General features: G+C 42.2%; 1 protein-coding gene across 2 annotated transcripts; it reads right to left on the bottom strand.

The window, feature by feature from the left end:
• Nucleotides 1–1,622: 1,622 nt before the first annotated feature.
• Nucleotides 1,623–16,556, bottom strand: ezh1 (enhancer of zeste 1 polycomb repressive complex 2 subunit). 2 transcript variants are annotated; one of them, XM_044050685.1, is made up of 20 exons: nt 16,045–16,556; nt 14,404–14,587; nt 14,192–14,317; nt 13,005–13,127; nt 12,719–12,836; nt 12,121–12,321; nt 11,395–11,497; nt 10,987–11,150; nt 10,698–10,789; nt 10,423–10,585; nt 8,805–8,989; nt 7,058–7,149; nt 6,555–6,583; nt 6,315–6,440; nt 5,028–5,206; nt 4,316–4,411; nt 4,129–4,210; nt 3,934–4,014; nt 3,045–3,129; nt 1,623–2,899 (listed from the first exon to the last, which is right to left on the bottom strand). In XM_044050685.1, the coding sequence occupies exons 2-20, from the start codon at nt 14,581–14,583 to the stop codon at nt 2,839–2,841; spliced, it is 2,286 nt and encodes a 761-aa protein (XP_043906620.1). In that variant the 5' UTR covers nt 14,584–14,587; nt 16,045–16,556; the 3' UTR covers nt 1,623–2,838. The 2 variants fall into 2 exon arrangements, with proteins under 2 accessions (XP_043906620.1, XP_043906621.1); XM_044050686.1 differs by having other exon boundaries at nt 3,003–3,129.
• Between the last annotated feature and the right edge of the window lie 651 nt (nt 16,557–17,207).

The raw sequence follows: 17,207 nt of genomic DNA on the forward strand, positions 1-17,207 counted from the left end.
TTACATTACAGTACAGTAACAACATTGTGAGAATAATATTGTAATATGGAAATATTCAATGTCTTATTGCAATTTCCACCTTGTTATGGCCAGATAATAGCTAACTAATAGCTAGCTAATAACTAGCTAATTACTGTAGGTTTCCGTCAGAGTAATGTTAATAAAAAAGGTAATTACTATATTTTTTAGTTGTAATTCATTCTCCTATATGACCCACACACATTTTTCGTCGTTATTACTAAATTAATCCAAATTTATTTCTATTGCACATTTAAAAACAACAATTGCTAAAGCTGTACATAGCATAAATACATAAAACGTTACAGAATGTAAACAATGTAAATGACGATATAAAAACAATAGAACCAAATAAACCAGAAACAAGGTCAATAAATAAATATATACAATATATATATATATATATATATATATATATATATATATATATATATATATATATATATATAAAAAACTCTTATACATGGTCACTAAGCTATGACTACAACTATAGTTATGTTATCATAATATCCCTTCCCTTTACCAAATTATTACTATACTATTATGCCATAGTGTCATTATAGTATATTGTAATGTAAACTGTTGCCCTGTTTGGGTTCTGGTGGATACAAAGTGTCGCGTGTGTTTTATGTTAACCGGACAATCATCAACCAAATGTCACACTGGGAGAAACCAACAACGTTGGGGTCAAATTTGCTTCGTTGCCTATTAGGAAGAGTTCCTTGCATAGGATACACAATAAATGTATGCATCTATTCAATATGGATTATAAACATTCAGCCTAGCAGTGTTTGTCATATGTGGTCCCTGACGCGCGCGTGCGTGTGTATGTGTATGTGTGAGTGACTGGCTGTTTTAACTGTTTTGTGTTCTGTGCTCACCAAATCACATCATATTTATTTATTTTATTTTTAAGTGCACCGATACCAACTTTCTAGTTCACGAACTGTCGTGCACCAATAGTACCAGAGGAGGACAGAGACAAGGCCTGGTAATAAAGCTCAGTGTGCTCCAGTGTGTCCAACCTGCTTCCTTCCTTACAATAGAGGCATGGATGGACGTGGGCAAAAATGGATTAGGATACAATTGGCCAGTAGAGGGAGCACACCAGCAGGATTTAAAATAAACAATAATTAAATGAGATTTAAGTGTTTTCAAAGTGGCACAAACTTGAATTTTGGCCCTAAAAAAAGGTCACAACTTGCATGTAATCCTGTTCTACTCTGTACTAACACCACACAGTTCCAGTACTTAGTAAAATCCTTTAGAGTTTTGTGAAATAAATCAGCTGTTCACAGTGATATCATGTGTGGAATGAAAATGATAAAAACACCAGAGGGATGAAGTCGGCAGGTTAGACTTCAAACTGCACCATCTAAACTCAATCCTTCTACTATCAACAGTTGTTCGTAACCACACTCGAGTATTTTTCTTTCTGTTTTGTATTAACTTTCACTGTAAATGACCATTACTGTGTAAATTAAGGTAAAGCCAAACTGTCACATCAATAAAAGAAGCTTGAAGGAAAAACATGGTGAACGTGTTTTATGTCAGGTAGGTTGTGGTTCGTAGTTTACACACACATGAAGACAAAGGGCGGCGTGTTTTAATGTACAAAGTTAAAGTTTTATTTTATAGGCATATGCTGTACACATCAGTAAACTCCATTATGTTCATCGCTATTGAGAAGGATCTCATTTCAACATGGGACAGAATCTTTTATGAATGAAAAACAGTGGATAACAAATTTTGACACAGATAAAAAATAATAATAATGATAAATGATAATTTACATTCACACACGGGGGACTTTAATATTTGGTCAAATGCTGACAATTTTGCTTTTTTTACCCCATTGTTATAACAACCTTTACATGAAAACTGTGTCAGCCTGTATCTGTGTGGAAATATTTGGCACTTTTAAAGATTTATCTCGAAGGAAGACAATTTATACTGTGACTCATTCCTTTTGTTCATCGCATAAACACGGTGTTTAATGTTCAACGTTAATGTAAAGAACTGTACGTTGCTCATAGGACCCAACGGGGAACGGTTTGACGAGTAAAAAAAATAAAAAATAAACGAGGGATGAGATCTCTTCACCATCTTCTACAGGTTACATTCAGTCAGTCGGTTTCTCGTCTGGTTGCCTATTTCCTTTTTTTGTTTTGCAGAACAATGATATAGTAAATGCACAGTAACCTACTTTTTTACCATAGAGATGTGACGGTGACGCCAGAGCCGCTGACAGAGTTCACAGAGGAACGCGTTCCTACTGAAGAACAAACAGAGGGTTAACATCACACTACAATACTGAGTGACTGCGCGGAGCAGCAGCTGACTGAAGCTAACGCTGTGGCTAACATGTTTTAATTTTTTATTTTAACGGTTACTTATTAAAGAGAGACGGCACATGCATTCCACTGATCATCATTAGGTACGAAGTAAAAGCTTGCATTATATACGTATTGAGACGCCAAAAACGAAAGCCGGTAACAAAAAAAAAAGGTGGAGTAACACGCTGTACTGTATGGGGGGGGAAGGGGGGGTAATTGGAGCCTTTGATGAGATGGAACAGAAAGAAAATGTGCGATGAGCGGCGTGGAGTAATAGCGTTTCCACTTTAAATAGTTTCGTTTCATAAGCTCGGCGTATGCAGTCTTGTAGAGATGAGGAGGGGGGAACGAGGGAGGACCGAGGGGAATTTCTATTTGTGGAGGGATCATATGAGCTGGATGTGACACTGCAGAGAGGGAGAGAAGCGTTAGTGAGCGGCCGAGGTGCTATGGACGGGTTGCGGAGGTAGGCAGCAGGATGCGGCTAAGTCGCGTCCACCTCCCTCTCTATCCCCACGTATTTCAGGGCATCGGCTTGGCTGTATCTGTGGAGGGAATGTGAAGTAAAGACTCTTACTGAACGGCAGTGACAGGAAAGGTCATAGGCAGGTCATAGTGTACAACTTCCTTGCATTTTTTCAAATTTACTTTGAAGCTGCCGGAGAGTCACAAAAAGGCCTGTGACTCTACCTGTAGTCAAAGAAAAGTTCCTCTCCTTGCAGGATCGCCCGTTTGGCAAAGATTCCGATGCGATGGTCTCCGTTTACCATTACCACTGCAACGGCGGAGAAAGCATCAGTATACATGCAAAAAGCAGCTTTCATCACACATTTAAACACATATTTGTTATTATTATTATTATTGTTCTGCCTCTTGTGAACAAAGAGATCATTTGTCCTTCATCCGTTTGTGTGTACACACCTGTAGAGCAAGAGCAGGAGGGTCAAGTAGCATTTGCAGGTGCTTCTCTGTGTTTTCAGTCATACTTGCAATGTTGCTGTTGCATCCACTCGTCTTTAACCCTTGTGTTAACATCGGCGACAGGATTTGGCATGCTTAATTCTCGTTACCGTAACTCCTAGACCATTTGTGATATCGAGAAAATTCAAAACCGATGTCAGCTGAGATTGGCACAGCACCCCCACGCGACCCTCATGTGGAGGATAAAGCGGTAGAAGATGGATACTGGAAAGCAGAGCGCTTTGCATCCATATACTTGTAATTACGGTAGCCCTGTGGACTTCTGCGGAACAACCGTGCAATCACAGACAAGATTCGCCAGCGCGACACACGTTTGTGGAAGTTATCTTGGAAAAATGGGCAGAAGCACTCACTCATTGAACATTTTAGACAATTCTACAGCCATAACATCAACATAAATCCCGGCCTGATTATCATGATGGTCATAAGACAGGAGATCTACTGTAAACTCTGCTATAGTGAGAAATACAGACAGACTGATAGGCGTAATCGTTATCGTGTGAGCTCACAATAGTTTGAATGAGATTTGTTTATATTTAAAAGAAAATTCCGCACTACACTTAAGATGAGATTTCAAAGCTGAATAACCGAGTCTTACCTTTTGCGTAGCAGTTGGGATTAACTGAATGATTTGCAAAGCGGATTTTGTTCCCCTTCCGCGTGGCATCCACAACAAAGTCTACTGAGAAACACACACACACACACACAATTGATCAACGATGACTTAACATACCGTACCAGTGCGGTTACCACACTCTTCTATAATATTAGAGTGACAGTGGGGGATACATGCCATTGTTCAAGTTGAAAAGGAAGCTGGACATGTACTTGTCGTAGATCCTGCCACGTCGGTCTGCCTCGTCCTGAGAGATCAGCTGCTTACGCACACACACACACACACACACACACACGAATAACAAACATTTTAAATACTTCACTCTTCACTTTTTTTTTAATCTGACTAAACTGCATGGACTTGCCTCTCCGCAGTATTCTGAGATGAATTCATTCTTCTGAACAGGCTCTTTGATGAACGTGCCCCACCCGGCAACATCTGATGGAGCCAATAGCAAGTGCTAAAGAGGGAGGGGCCAATGTGAGTGATCTCGTTCCCATTAAAGTACAGTTTACTTGTCAATGTTGTCCATATCAATTCACTTCATTAGTCTTTTTTAATGGAAAACTGAAGTTTATAATGTTATAATGTAAACCACATCCTCCCCGTACCAGAGTCTATACACAAAATCCGTGATTTTGCATCATGACAAGTCCACTGCAGCCTCCATTAGGAAATTCAAATGTATTATTTTGTCATTTTGGTGTTTGAAAACCTGAATTCGAATTGACCTACATGACAAAGACTTACCAAACAAGGCAGCAGTAGACAAGCAGCTCCCCTGTTCTAGCAAGCTACAAAAATACTAATTTTCTCTATGGACTTTTGTGCGAGAGAGTGTGCAGCTTCAAAATGCCAGTTTCCAGATCGAAAGGTTGTCTAATGCAGAGATGAAACACCAGACACATTCTTGGGATATTACAGGAGTTAATTAAATTAGGTGAACCTTTTTGTTAAAATGTTTTTTTCTTATGTCCCCTCTGGCAGTGAATCATAAAAACACACCTGAAAAACCCCCAACATCAATTTCTTTATAATGCATCCAGAATAGTGAATGTTTTGTGCTTTTAAAGTACCTTTTTCAGGCCTCTCTGGATGCTGCAGTTTTTGCAGGAGACCACTTTGCTGTCCCAGTGATCCGCGGCTCCGCAGGTCATGCACAGATCTGGGTCGCACTCCCTCACGGCCAGGTAACAGGGACACTGTTTGGTGTTGCACTGAGTCTTACACCTGCAGCCCGGGAAGCGGTTTTGGCCTGGAAAACATTCACAGACACAAACTTAGCTCAGGAAGGGATAATCGGAAACATCATGTGACTTGGCAGGACACAATATGACTCCGGGAAAAGAGATTATTCTATGCTCAAAACTGCAGTTGCCGCACAGATGCTGAATGGCTGAGTGGCTCATCGGAGACATCTGCTGGTACATATGCTGAAATACAATTCTGCAGGGTGTAATGTTACACTCTGGGCAGATGACAAGAAAAGATCGGGCCAGAATAAAAAAAAATCGTTTCAGCAGCATCTGTGCTACCAGACACTATTTGTCTCCACTGCTGTACCCTTTAAACCTCACATTCCCAGCCTGTATGGGTTTTATGTGTCTGTGTCACCAAGTGTTGTTTATATGGAAGATGCCTGACTCATGCTGGTGTCGGAGGTGATGTTGCACATCAGGCACAGAGCCCGTCACGACCCTTTGATTCCTCTCCAAGTCTCTAGAGCTCACACATGTGTGTAACCAACGGCTGCTTCCTGTTTGGCCCGAGCTCTCCTCTGCTCCGGGAAAAGGCGAGGTAATATTTGGGTTAAGGAGGAGGAGGAGGAGGAGGAAAAAGGGCGAGGGGGGGAGGAGGTTGGAGAAGGTGACTGTAACGCAAGTGATGAACAAAACGAGGCATCGTTTCTTAAAAGCAAAAGGAAAATCTTTACTTCTTTCTGTCCTCTCGCTCAGCTGTAAAACGCAAAAATACAGAGAGCATTCCTCCACCATGTGGTCATTTTGGAAAGCACAGCACTGGGTCATTTACTGCTGCAGCAGCAGCAGCAGCAGCAACTGCCTCATTGTGAATGCGGCTCTGTGTCAAACAGACACCCACCTTTCCCTGCCAGAGGACAGCTTCTCCTCTGCCTGCTGCAGAATCGTTTTACATTCTGCTGCCCTGCTCTCTCGTGGCCTGGCAGACGGGGGATTTAAAGCTACCGAGAGCTTCCTTCGGAAAATGCAGCGACAAAACAGTTTTTTTTCTTTTAGAGCCGCAAGAAGCAGAGCAGGCTACGTGTGTGTTTCTAGAGGGTTTTTGTTTTTTTTTCCGCCTCTGACGAGAAAGAGTAGAGAGAGAAGCAGGAAGGTCACACTCACACTCTTGCTCGCACTGACAGAACTTCTCACAGAAATTCTGGGTCATCACACACGGGCAGGAGCTGTCGCACGGATGGTCGGGGTGGTCACATGGTTGGTAGTTGTACACCTGATTGGATGAATTATCTGGAGCAAACAGAGGACAAAGCTCTCAGATTGGCACACTGAGCTGTATTGTATTTCAGAGCGCACGGTAATAGCAAATGCTGTGATCTTGTTTTATTCTGGGACCAACGATACCTTTCTTCAGCTGAATCTTTGCCCATAACCTGTCACATCAAACACACACAAGAGAACAGGGATTTACTAAAAAACACTCGTCCGACAACTATTTAACTTTAAGCAGCTGATTGAAGCTGTATCAGAAGAAAATTATATTTTTCATCTGGTTCTTTTTTGGGATCCAGGGGCGACGGATCATTCAAGGGTTGAATGATCCGTCCATCTCTGAAATGCTGCACCAATATTGACATGTATTTTATTGTGTTCATTATTTGGCTCTCTGTTTATTTTTTTGAGCAATTTTAATGAACTGTCCACTGAAGGGACATGCACGAGCACTTTGGTTACCACTTTAATCGATTATGAATCATTGAAGTCAAAAATATGTAAGAAAGATTTAAGTGAAAGAATCTGAAATTTGACAACCAACAGTGCAGAATACATCAGTTCAGATTAACTGAAGCTCCCTTTTGCATGAGATCATGTGCATTCAATAAAAAGAGTGACGAGTGATGTCCTGCCTGTGTTTCCGTTTCTTCTTTTGGGGTGAAATGCCTCCATCGTCCAAAGGAACACGATGGATCAGGACTTCTTTCACTGCAAACTCGTACACCTGGATACAAAAAAAACAACAATATATGAAACGCTACATAACCACTGTGCGGAAATTCTGTTTTCTTCACCCTAAACTATGTTGTTTAAAGCAGCGCTGCTCCGGCCCGAAAGGCACGTCGCCTCGATTACGCCACAGAATGTCATGACACCCCCAATTTACCAACCACCGTCTATTACAAAACTCCTCAGCGGAGCCAAAACACACACAAACATCTGGATTTGGACACAGAAATGCATAATGATGTAGCTGCTTTAAGTATTTCCACTTGATTAACCCTGAGGGTGATGGAAGTTTCAACGTCCATTCTCAAATACATCAGAATGTGTTCTACCTGTAAGTTATTGGCTGAACATTTTGAATTCTGAACCATGTTACATCTGGTAAGCATCCATGTTTATGGTGCCACATGCCATTCTCTCTGTAGTCAGCTCAATTATCCACACCATAAAACCACAGGCACAGGATACATGTGTTATTACACTCACGCTGACGCAAATGCAAGCAGAAATCAGCGACGCCATTGTAACACAACGCGTCATTTTCGGGAAGTTTGCGATGTACTTCCATTCTTTTTATATTTAGAGCTGCACCTGAGCGAACACAGCCAGTAACCGGCGGTTGGAACTTTTCACCTCCAAAATCAAGACCTCATCTCTAATAAAAACCATTTCTCTGTCTATTATCTGGACTTTAGTGGTTTATTTTTAAATCCATTTCCAGCTTTTTTTACTTTATTTGAGCATCTGGTGTTTCAAAGGGGAACTCACTGCTGGTTTTACACATCAAAGATTGTCTTTTGTTTTGGGGAGTTTGACTGCTTATATGGAAAAAAAACGCAGAAAGATTCAAGTGACACCAGTTGAGTTGCATTGTGGGTACATATATATGTACACATATATATACACATACATACATATATATGTATGTATATATACACACATATATGTATGTATCATTTTTTTATTGTATTGTGAACATAGACCATATATATATATATATATATATATATATATATATATATATATATATATATATATATATATATATATACATATATATACATATACATAAAAAACACCCATTTTGAAATCTTGAGATTTGCAATTTGACCAGCTCCATAAAACCAGATGTTCACAGACATCACCTGCAACCTGGCTCCTATTGGACTGTACCGGCTGTCAATTACACGGGTGTCCACTCATATGTAACATGCTTTATCATCTATTTTGTCTAAATGAGTTACAAAACCCAAAAAAGAAGACGTGAAATTATAAATTAAGACCAATAACTCCTCAGGAAAATGTTGAATGCGGCTCGTTTTCCAACATACTTCCTGGTTCGACTCACACTGCAAACCGGAAGACTTTGTCAGTTTTTATAAACGGTCTGTGCTTTTAAAATGCTACGTTGTCCTGGGACTTAAAGTCATCGTAGAGAAGGAACGGCTCTTCATCACTGACTCTACATGTCAGTGGTAATGATGACAAAGTGATTGGCAAAACAACTGAAATCTGAGCCATACAATCATTTACGATGAGCTATGAATCATTAATAGTCCACGCTCATTTTTAAATAATGAACGAATACAGCAAAGTAAACGTTTAAAGTGTCAGAGCAAACATGCCGAGAAAGGAGACGTGTGGAGACTTCACCTCCTTGCAGTTCTTGGTACCGATGAGGCGAGAGATGGAGCAGAAGTTGTTGAAATACGTGCCGTACAGGACCCTGAATAGTGACTCCTCCGCCCCGCTCCACTGGACCACACAGCACGCCGGCTGCTCCCCGTCTTCATCTGCTGGACGCAGTTTGGTGGGAGTCTGGCACCGCGAGTTCCCCTCTGTTTCCCACAAACGCAGGAACACACTTCAGTATTCCTGACAAACCACACTTGGCAGAAATGTTGTTACATATTTCTATGAATTTGCACACATGCAGCGACACATGCAAATGCTTTTCGATTAGTCGGGTCTTGGCAAAAAGGTCTGGCCAGCGCGTGCACACGCACGCTCAGAAACACATTGTTATTTCTGGCTGCCATTTTGTTTTATCTTGATGTGCACACATCAACACACACACACTACACAAGAGCTTTGATTTTTTTTTTTTGGATATTCAAGACTGATGTTGCCTGGCAACAAGCTGAAAACTGCATTGCTGTGGCCACAAGCTCCAGCACTGAGTATCTTTATTAATCTACTCAACAATCTGCTTTTTTCCACATTATCTCCACACGTGTAAAGAGAGTCTGCTGAGTCACCGGCTGAGCATGAGCCGCTTCCAAAACTAACACAGACTTTGAATGAGGCATTGATGGCATGGGACAACAACCTAAGTGCTCCGAGGGGGGGAGAGAAGATACAGATCCAGGGGAGACTGGCTCTTATTTCCCTTCCTCTGCTCTCAACATGAAAATGTCAACAGAAATTAAAGAAAAGACGGAAAATAAGCCACAGTAGAAGTTGGGGGAGGGAACAAAGTGTTTATGTTGGGGATGAAGCATGCAAAACTAATGGTTGGTTTATTTTCCTTGGCAGGAGCGAGCTGATATTGAGAGGGGATGGAAGTGGGAGACACAGGAGGGAGCAGGATATGACTTGAAAGCTATAATCCCAGGCCAAATTTCACTTTTCTGACGAGCCACAGTCAGAGCGGAGAGAGATACGGTGAGGGGGAGGTTGAGAGGACTGATGGTAAATGATGCATCCATTCACACAGTCATACAATGACTCAGAGCCTCAGCAAGAAAGTAGAAAACACTACGCAGAGGCGTTTCAAAAGAATTAGACTTAGGGGGGCTTGACGTGCCAATACCAAACCAAAACTAACTACCCAATTAAATCTGCCACTGGTGCATTAACTGTTTACACAGGAGCTACTACTGAGACCAGAAAACCAGCCACACAAAAAGACACATCTATCTTCCATTAACATTGAATGGATAATCAATCCTTTTTTTATCCTACTACAAAATAAACACTAACTATTTAATGTAACACAATTACAATTATTAAAAATGAGTGTGTTTCCAAACATAACGTCTTTGTAGTCTTCTCTACACAGTCAATCAGAGAATTACTGTAGACTAAATTAATTAGCTGCTCTCTTCTCAGCTCAGGGCCTCAGGAGAATACCTGTGTTTATCAATCATATTACAAGGCCACTGTAGGTCAGCCTGAAACCAAATAGCCTCAATCGTATGAGAGTTATATCATTTCTACAACAACCAGATGCTTTCAAAAGCAGCTCCAAACCGTGTCCCGAGTCCCATACCTGAGGAGGAGGTGGTCTCATGGTCACTGTCTCCTTCTTTCCCTTCTTCAGCTGACCCAGATGGCCCGGGACAGCTGGAGCTGGTGGGACGCTGCTGCCTCCGCCGCCTCCGAGACCTCTGTGACCGTAACATATTCTGATCCACAAACTCCTTCGCCCCTTTCTTCAGATGATTATAGGGAAGGAAAAAAGAAAGAAAAAGACACAGCAAAAAGTTAACAACAAGACACGGCCAGTAACTGCACTGTGCTGAAAACATAGTGCACTCAGGATACCTGTAACAGAAAGCAGTCTGCACCACACGGTTCAGTCTCCATCCGGATCTCCTTGCTCTTCCTCTTGTAAACATTAGGTGTAGCATGGAAAGCTAAGGGAAAAGACAAGAAACTTAAATCTCCATTGTTTAACAGGTAGTAAGTAGATAGCAAACTACATGCAGATGGCTTTAAACCTCACAAGAAGAATGACAAGTCATAGTCGGATGAAACTCTCAGTTAACAACACTAAAACAAAACTACACTGAAATTGCAAGAGAAACGATAGAAACACAAATGGAGCCATTACGGTGCAGGAAACAGTCGTATTTGAAGCAACGTCTGCAGAATAGTGTGTGGAAGGAGTGCAAAGACTGCTCGCGCTGCACAGACTTAGCAAAGGGTCCGTCCAGGTTGGGGGTGCAAAGTGGGGGCAGCTTCACCGGGCTGGGGGGCTCAAGGAGGTCCTTATACCTGATGAGATGACAGGGCAAAGTTTTAGCAGTGATACGTCTTCGGCTGGTGCTGGCTGAAGCTGCACATGTTTCTCTTTCAAAATAAAACTCTTTCAGATGCTTGTTGCAAACGCTCCTTTCAGTCAGGGAGCCTAAGTGGGAGCCACCATTATTACTTTACTCCCTGACAGCTTGCGTCTCCATGGTGACTACTAAGCAACGGCCTGTGCAGCATTGTGCACATAGATCCGCGATGTTCTTACTTTTCTTTCAGCTCCTCCGTGGTGCCTTTGTAGGGGAACATGGAGGCGATGGCCGTAAATATCTTATCATTGGGAAGCTTCTTGCTGCCGCACAAGTCCCTCACTTTGGACACAGAAAGAGACAGTGAGCGGCGTTTGTCCACAGATCAGGCTGTGGTACAGTTTGACAAACACAACTTATGCAATCGCTTCTTTTCCCAAGGCCACTTAGCAATAACATGGCCTGGAAACTATTTTACTGTGTCAAAATGTTATCCATGCACGCGTGTGAGTGACTGTGTATTCAGGTGGGCTTCAGTTTGACAATTACCAAGTGTAAGATTGTGCAGAAAGCCAAAAGTACAAGAACTCATTCAGTTATGTAATTACAAATGGGAAATGTCTAAAGGGGCAATGTGAATGACGTCAAGGGGGAAAATGATCTGAACCTCACTGCAGACATTTTGGATGTCAGTGCCTCATAAATAAGGTTCTGCCTAAGGCCAGTGTTTCTGCCAGAAAAGGTCCTAAAGAGGCAAAAAGTACAAGTACCTCCACACACACACACACACACAAACACACTGGGTTAGTGTAAACAATGGCAGTTGAAGTGCTGTTGTGGCAGGGCGACTTTGTGGCAGCTGTGCAGTGTCACGAGAGGAACAGTACCAGCCTTGTTCAATGCTGCAGCTCCTCCTTGTACTCGGAGCACACATACAGCACACACAGCTAAAAAAGCCTGCTCACCCTCCGTTGTACTCCTTCTCTTCCTCCTGATAAACGCCAGAGTTCCAGCTTTGGCCTCTTCCGGGGCCTCCACTGAACTCCTCCTCATCACTCGTTCCTCCTCCTTCTTCCCCACCTCCTCCTCCTCCTCCTCTTGGTCTGAGTACTGGCTCAAGGCCTCCACTAGCTCTTTAAAGATCTCGTCGCTGATGAACCCACCCTCTGTTGGCAAGAGCAGCACACCAGAAATATTGACTATTCTTAGGCTTTCAGAGGAAAAACAAAACATAGCATCATTACCACTTTATTAGGTACACCTGTTAAATTCCTTCTTTGTGCAAAAGTCTTATCGGCCAATCATAATGAAGGAGATTTAAGGTTATTGAAGTGACTTTGAATGTGTCTTGGTTGTTTGGTGCCAGACAGATTTCAGAAACTGCTGATCTGCTGGGATTTTCACGCAAAAGCATCTCAAGGCTTCGGTCAGAAAAAGTGCTCATTACCACTCATTACAACCAAAGTATGCAGAAGAACCTTGACGCAGTTGAGCTAGAGCAGCAGACGACCACTCCTGACAAAAAGTGGGAGTGGATCTCTGGGTACGTGATGACATACACACCTCTGTCACCGTGAACGCCGTCGTAGTTGTCAATGAGCTCCTCCAGGAAGGCCTCGTCCTGCTCCAGCACCTCGTCGCCCATGTAAGGGATGTTGTGAAGGAATGTCTCATCCTCCACCTAGGATTCAAGACAGGTATGTGACTGCACTCTAGTCAGCAGTTCAGAAAATGTTCACATGGTCCTGACTGTGGCAGTTTAACAGTCCTACAAAACATGTACAAATGAAATGGAATCAGGTGAGTGACAGAAATATTACACAGCAGCACATGGTGATGTCTTCCCTACCATGAAGTTGTGCTGCAGAGGCGACCAGGAGTACATGAAGGGGATTCCAGTCACGGTCGAGAGTGGCCTCATGGCGATGGCCTGGGCTTTGAATCCTGGGAAACCAAACTCCACTGTGCACATCTATAACGGAGGAATCAATAATTAGATTGGTGCTGAGCAGACACTAGAACAATCCTCAGCATCATCAGACAATTTCATTACGCCGTAATTGAATAAATGCACCGCTCCATGCACACCTAGAGAGAAAAATAATAAACTCAGTAAACACAATATAGCTGACGTGAGGCTGACAGCACATGGAGAGTGAGAGATGCGGTCGTACAGTGAGGCTGCGTTCTTATTTTAAGCTCCTAAATGTCCTTTGTTAGGCTGCAATATGATCCTTTTCTGACACACTGGTTTCGGCTGAGTTATTTTTGGAGCACCTGAGAGCCAGGTGGCGAACGGAGGATTCAACATGATGGACAGGGGAGCACAAAAACAGACAGGACAATGGGTTGAGATGGAGTTTGACAGGGCAGAAGCACGAGGGCAAAAGGAAAACGAGGAGCATGTGAAATATTATGATGCAAAGGACATTATTTTTAAGAGAACACTGACTATGCTGAGTGTGCCACCGTGTACACTGACCCATCTCTGAGCTGAACATTTGCCCTCACAACGAACACGTCTGTCATCAGGGACAGAAGGAAAACCAGGTTTAGCCACTTAACAAATGGCTCACCTAATACAACGTATGCCTGATTAAGTATCTGAAATGAAGATTGTGTTCTACTGCTGCCGTCTTTGGCAAGTTTGTGTCAATTAGGTAAATCCAGACAAAGGATTTCAAACACCCTCAGAACTCACTGATGGAGGCAGGAGTGGATTAACAGCTCCTGTGTGACGTGATGTAAAAAATCACTGGTTTTCGCGATGAAAGGAGCAGTTTTAGCAACAAGGCTGGCAAACATATTCTTTATTTTATGAAATAAGCCTTTTGTTAGGTAGCTATGTGTTTTTCTTTCTGTCCTCGCTGACAGATATGTGTTCAGTCAGAGCCAGGACGGATCCAGCTCCCACACAGGAAATATTCCTGAAATAAGACTATCCTTATTGGAGATTGGATGTCACCTGAACAACCAGTTAAATCTAATTTTTAGGTCCACGGGAAAATGGTGGCATGCGTGGATTCACACACACACCTTCTTATTGGCCATCGCTCCAGCAGAAGTTGACAAAGGCGTGGACTGAATCCTGAGCTTGGCCCACTCTGCGTTCAGAAGATTTGTCTGCTGCTCGATCTTCTGTCGGTTGGACATGAACAGAGTCTGGAAACAAACAGAACACAGTGAATTGTCACATGTGCGTCAGCCACGGGTGCCTCATATTTATCAGCACACCAGACTCCACGCACCTTGACCTCCTCGGCTTTTTTAAGGCGTTTCAGTTGGCGAAGGCGCATGTATTCAGACTTGACCCTCCGTCTCCACTCCAGCAGGCTGCGCGAGGCAACGAACAAAGGTGGCTGAGGTCTGGGAGTTGGTGTGGCAGCACCAGTACCAGGGGCTGGATCTGCAGCAGCTGTTTCCTCCATGACTCTTTAAAAAAACAGACAGAGTGGAAACCAGTGTGACATCACTGAGACACAGACTGCACTGAACTAGATTTCACTTTCTTGTGATTATAAAGTGTATGAGGAAAAGTATTAGTCCTTTTTAATAACGTTCGATCTTCCAGCAAAGCTTTGTAACTTGTGTCGTGACGCAAAACATCAAAGTCTAAAAAGGACAAGAAGCTTTTTTTTATTTTGCAGCACAGCAAAGGAACCAAGTGCATGGATGTGCATTCCATTTACGCTTTAAACTTTCTGTTTACAAGTGCATTACTGTTTAACTTACAAGAAAAAACAGTATTGTATTATTTTACATATTTCAATCTATTATATGTATATTAGATCTTAAGTTATTTTTATTTGACTTCCTTTAACTAACAATTAACAATTTTTTATTTTTTATCTTCTTTATAAGTAATGTCCCCTAATCTCTGGAATCATGTAGTCATATCAGAAACCATGTAAAATCTCAATAATTAAGAGCCAGTTTTTCTTATTTAATGTACTATTGCAGTATTTCTATATATATTTTAAGGATGAGCTATAAATATAACTATGAGTGCAACAGTGCCAACTATATGTAAATTAAGATAATTTAATTAAAATGCATGTGGAATAGGAATTAAAGAATGGTATTGAATATATATATATATATATATATATATTTTTAAATTGCTCTGGAATTGAATAAACTTTGACCTTCTTTACCACGACACTTATAATAAAAAAATGAGGTACGTGGTCTTTTCCCACAGGATCCGCCATCACTTCTCTCTCCCTGACACTGCTGTAAAACTTCCCCTTTCACTCCAGTGGAAGTCTATTTGAAAGAGCGCCCCCTTCTGTTGTCAAAACAAAATAACCCCCTCCTCCTCCTCCTCCACACAGGTGCTTATATACGCAAACTGTTAGGTTTAATTTGGCTCCTTCTCCATCTACGCGTTAGGACCCACGACCCACGGTGTTAACGCATGAACACACGTGACGATAATGAATGAATACGTGAGTAAATAAAGTGCGTGCACATTGCAGTGGAGTGGGCGTGCCTCTCCAGAAAAAAGAAAAGAAAAAAACAACCAACATGAAACGGAGCATAAAAAGTGCGCAGTAACAGTTTTCCGTGTGTTTCACAATCGCCTCGGTGAACAGTAACTTCCCACTGTGAGCTCGAACACGAGCAGAAACGCTGGTGTCCGAAAAAACAGCCCACTTCACAACTGCAGCTCAACGTGTGTGTGTGTGTGTTTCGTCGTGGGCTGAGATTCGGACACACGTTAAAAAAAAAAGTGAACACAAGCGACAGTGTATCCATTTAAATATGCGGGGACTTCACAAGCGTGCACAGCGAGCAGCAGCACAGTGACAGCACATTATTACAGCGGGCGTTTTGCCTCATATCCCCCGCCCCCATACAACCCCTCCAGTGTCGCAGTTATTAAATACCTTCAAATCCACCACGTCCTGCGTCCTCCCGTGCCCTGTGTCTGTCGCGTTAACGCACCGCGGCGGACAAGCAGTCCCTCTGTTTCCTCCTTTTTCTCTCTCTGCGCGTGTATCCAGGGCAATTAGAGGCGGTTGTTTCTTAAGGATCCCACGCAGATGTCGTGTCTCTCTGCACCCGGAGAAACCAGCACGTTATCCGGGGACATGGTTACCCGTGCTTGTTGTTGTTGTAGCTTACAAATAGCTGCGCACTTGGCCAACCCGAGCAGGAGGGTGACGTCTTTATTATGATCACAGCCTTTTTTTTTCCTCCCTCGCAGGAGCAGCAACAGCAACAGAGGAGCAGCAGAGGAGCAGAGGAGGATTTATTACTATTCTACGTCCTGGGAATTAAAAAAAATAAAAAAAAAAGAAGAAGAAAAAAAGTAGCTCAGAGGAGCAGCCATTTACACGCACGCACGCACAGGAACTGATGCAACTGTCCACAGTGGTGGAGAGTCGCCATCTAAATGCGATGACACACACACGCACACACACGTTTAAATGCTTGCCTGGTATGAGTCAGTTCTGTGTGTGTGTGTGTGTGTGTGAGAGAGAGAGAAACACACAGTTTTGATAATTAACACGACTCACAAAAAAACAACACAACGTATCTATATATCTTAAATATAGTCGTATATGTCCCTAACAGACAACACACAGGGACTGATTTGAATACATCCTTAAATATGAAATAAACTGGTGAATCCATGAGTTGAAAAACGACTAAAAACAGTTCAGTTGTCACACATACGTTTGACTGAAAACAGTTGTTGTTCAACTCCCATCCTCTAGGGGGCGATCTTCACACTGTGTAATTCATTCACAGTGGGCAGGGGCAGGGGCTGGCTGGCTGAGTGAAGGTGTTCAGAGTCAGACCAGCAACAAAATGACCTATAAACTTTGAAGAGATGTAGATAATAACATTACAGTCACAACATGTATGTCTTTGCTTATTTAAGATTAGATCACATAAATCACATAAGATATTCAAATTATTATTGCTCCCACTGTAGAAAACGTAAACAAATATGCATTAAAACACAAGGAAGTATAAAAGTTTTGAACACAAAATAGAATATCACACAACATAAACAGTCTTTAACCTAGAATACATACAACAA

This window comes from Solea senegalensis, linkage group LG19, assembly GCF_019176455.1.
Source record: "Solea senegalensis isolate Sse05_10M linkage group LG19, IFAPA_SoseM_1, whole genome shotgun sequence".
NCBI classification, from domain to species: Eukaryota; Metazoa; Chordata; class Actinopteri; order Pleuronectiformes; family Soleidae; genus Solea; species Solea senegalensis.

Bases quoted from the DNA above. Each gene is read 5' to 3' on its own strand.
- ezh1 (XM_044050685.1), bottom strand. From the start codon at position 14,583: ATGGAGGAAACAGCTGCTGCAGATCCAGCCCCTGGTACTGGTGCTGCC. The intron at 5,207-6,314 runs GTGAGTGTGACC...AATGTTTTCCAG, and splicing joins CTGTCAGTGCGAGCAAGAGT to GCCAAAACCGCTTCCCGGGC. The intron at 2,900-3,044 runs GTAGAGTCACAG...TTCCCTCCACAG, and splicing joins GAACTTTTCTTTGACTACAG to ATACAGCCAAGCCGATGCCC.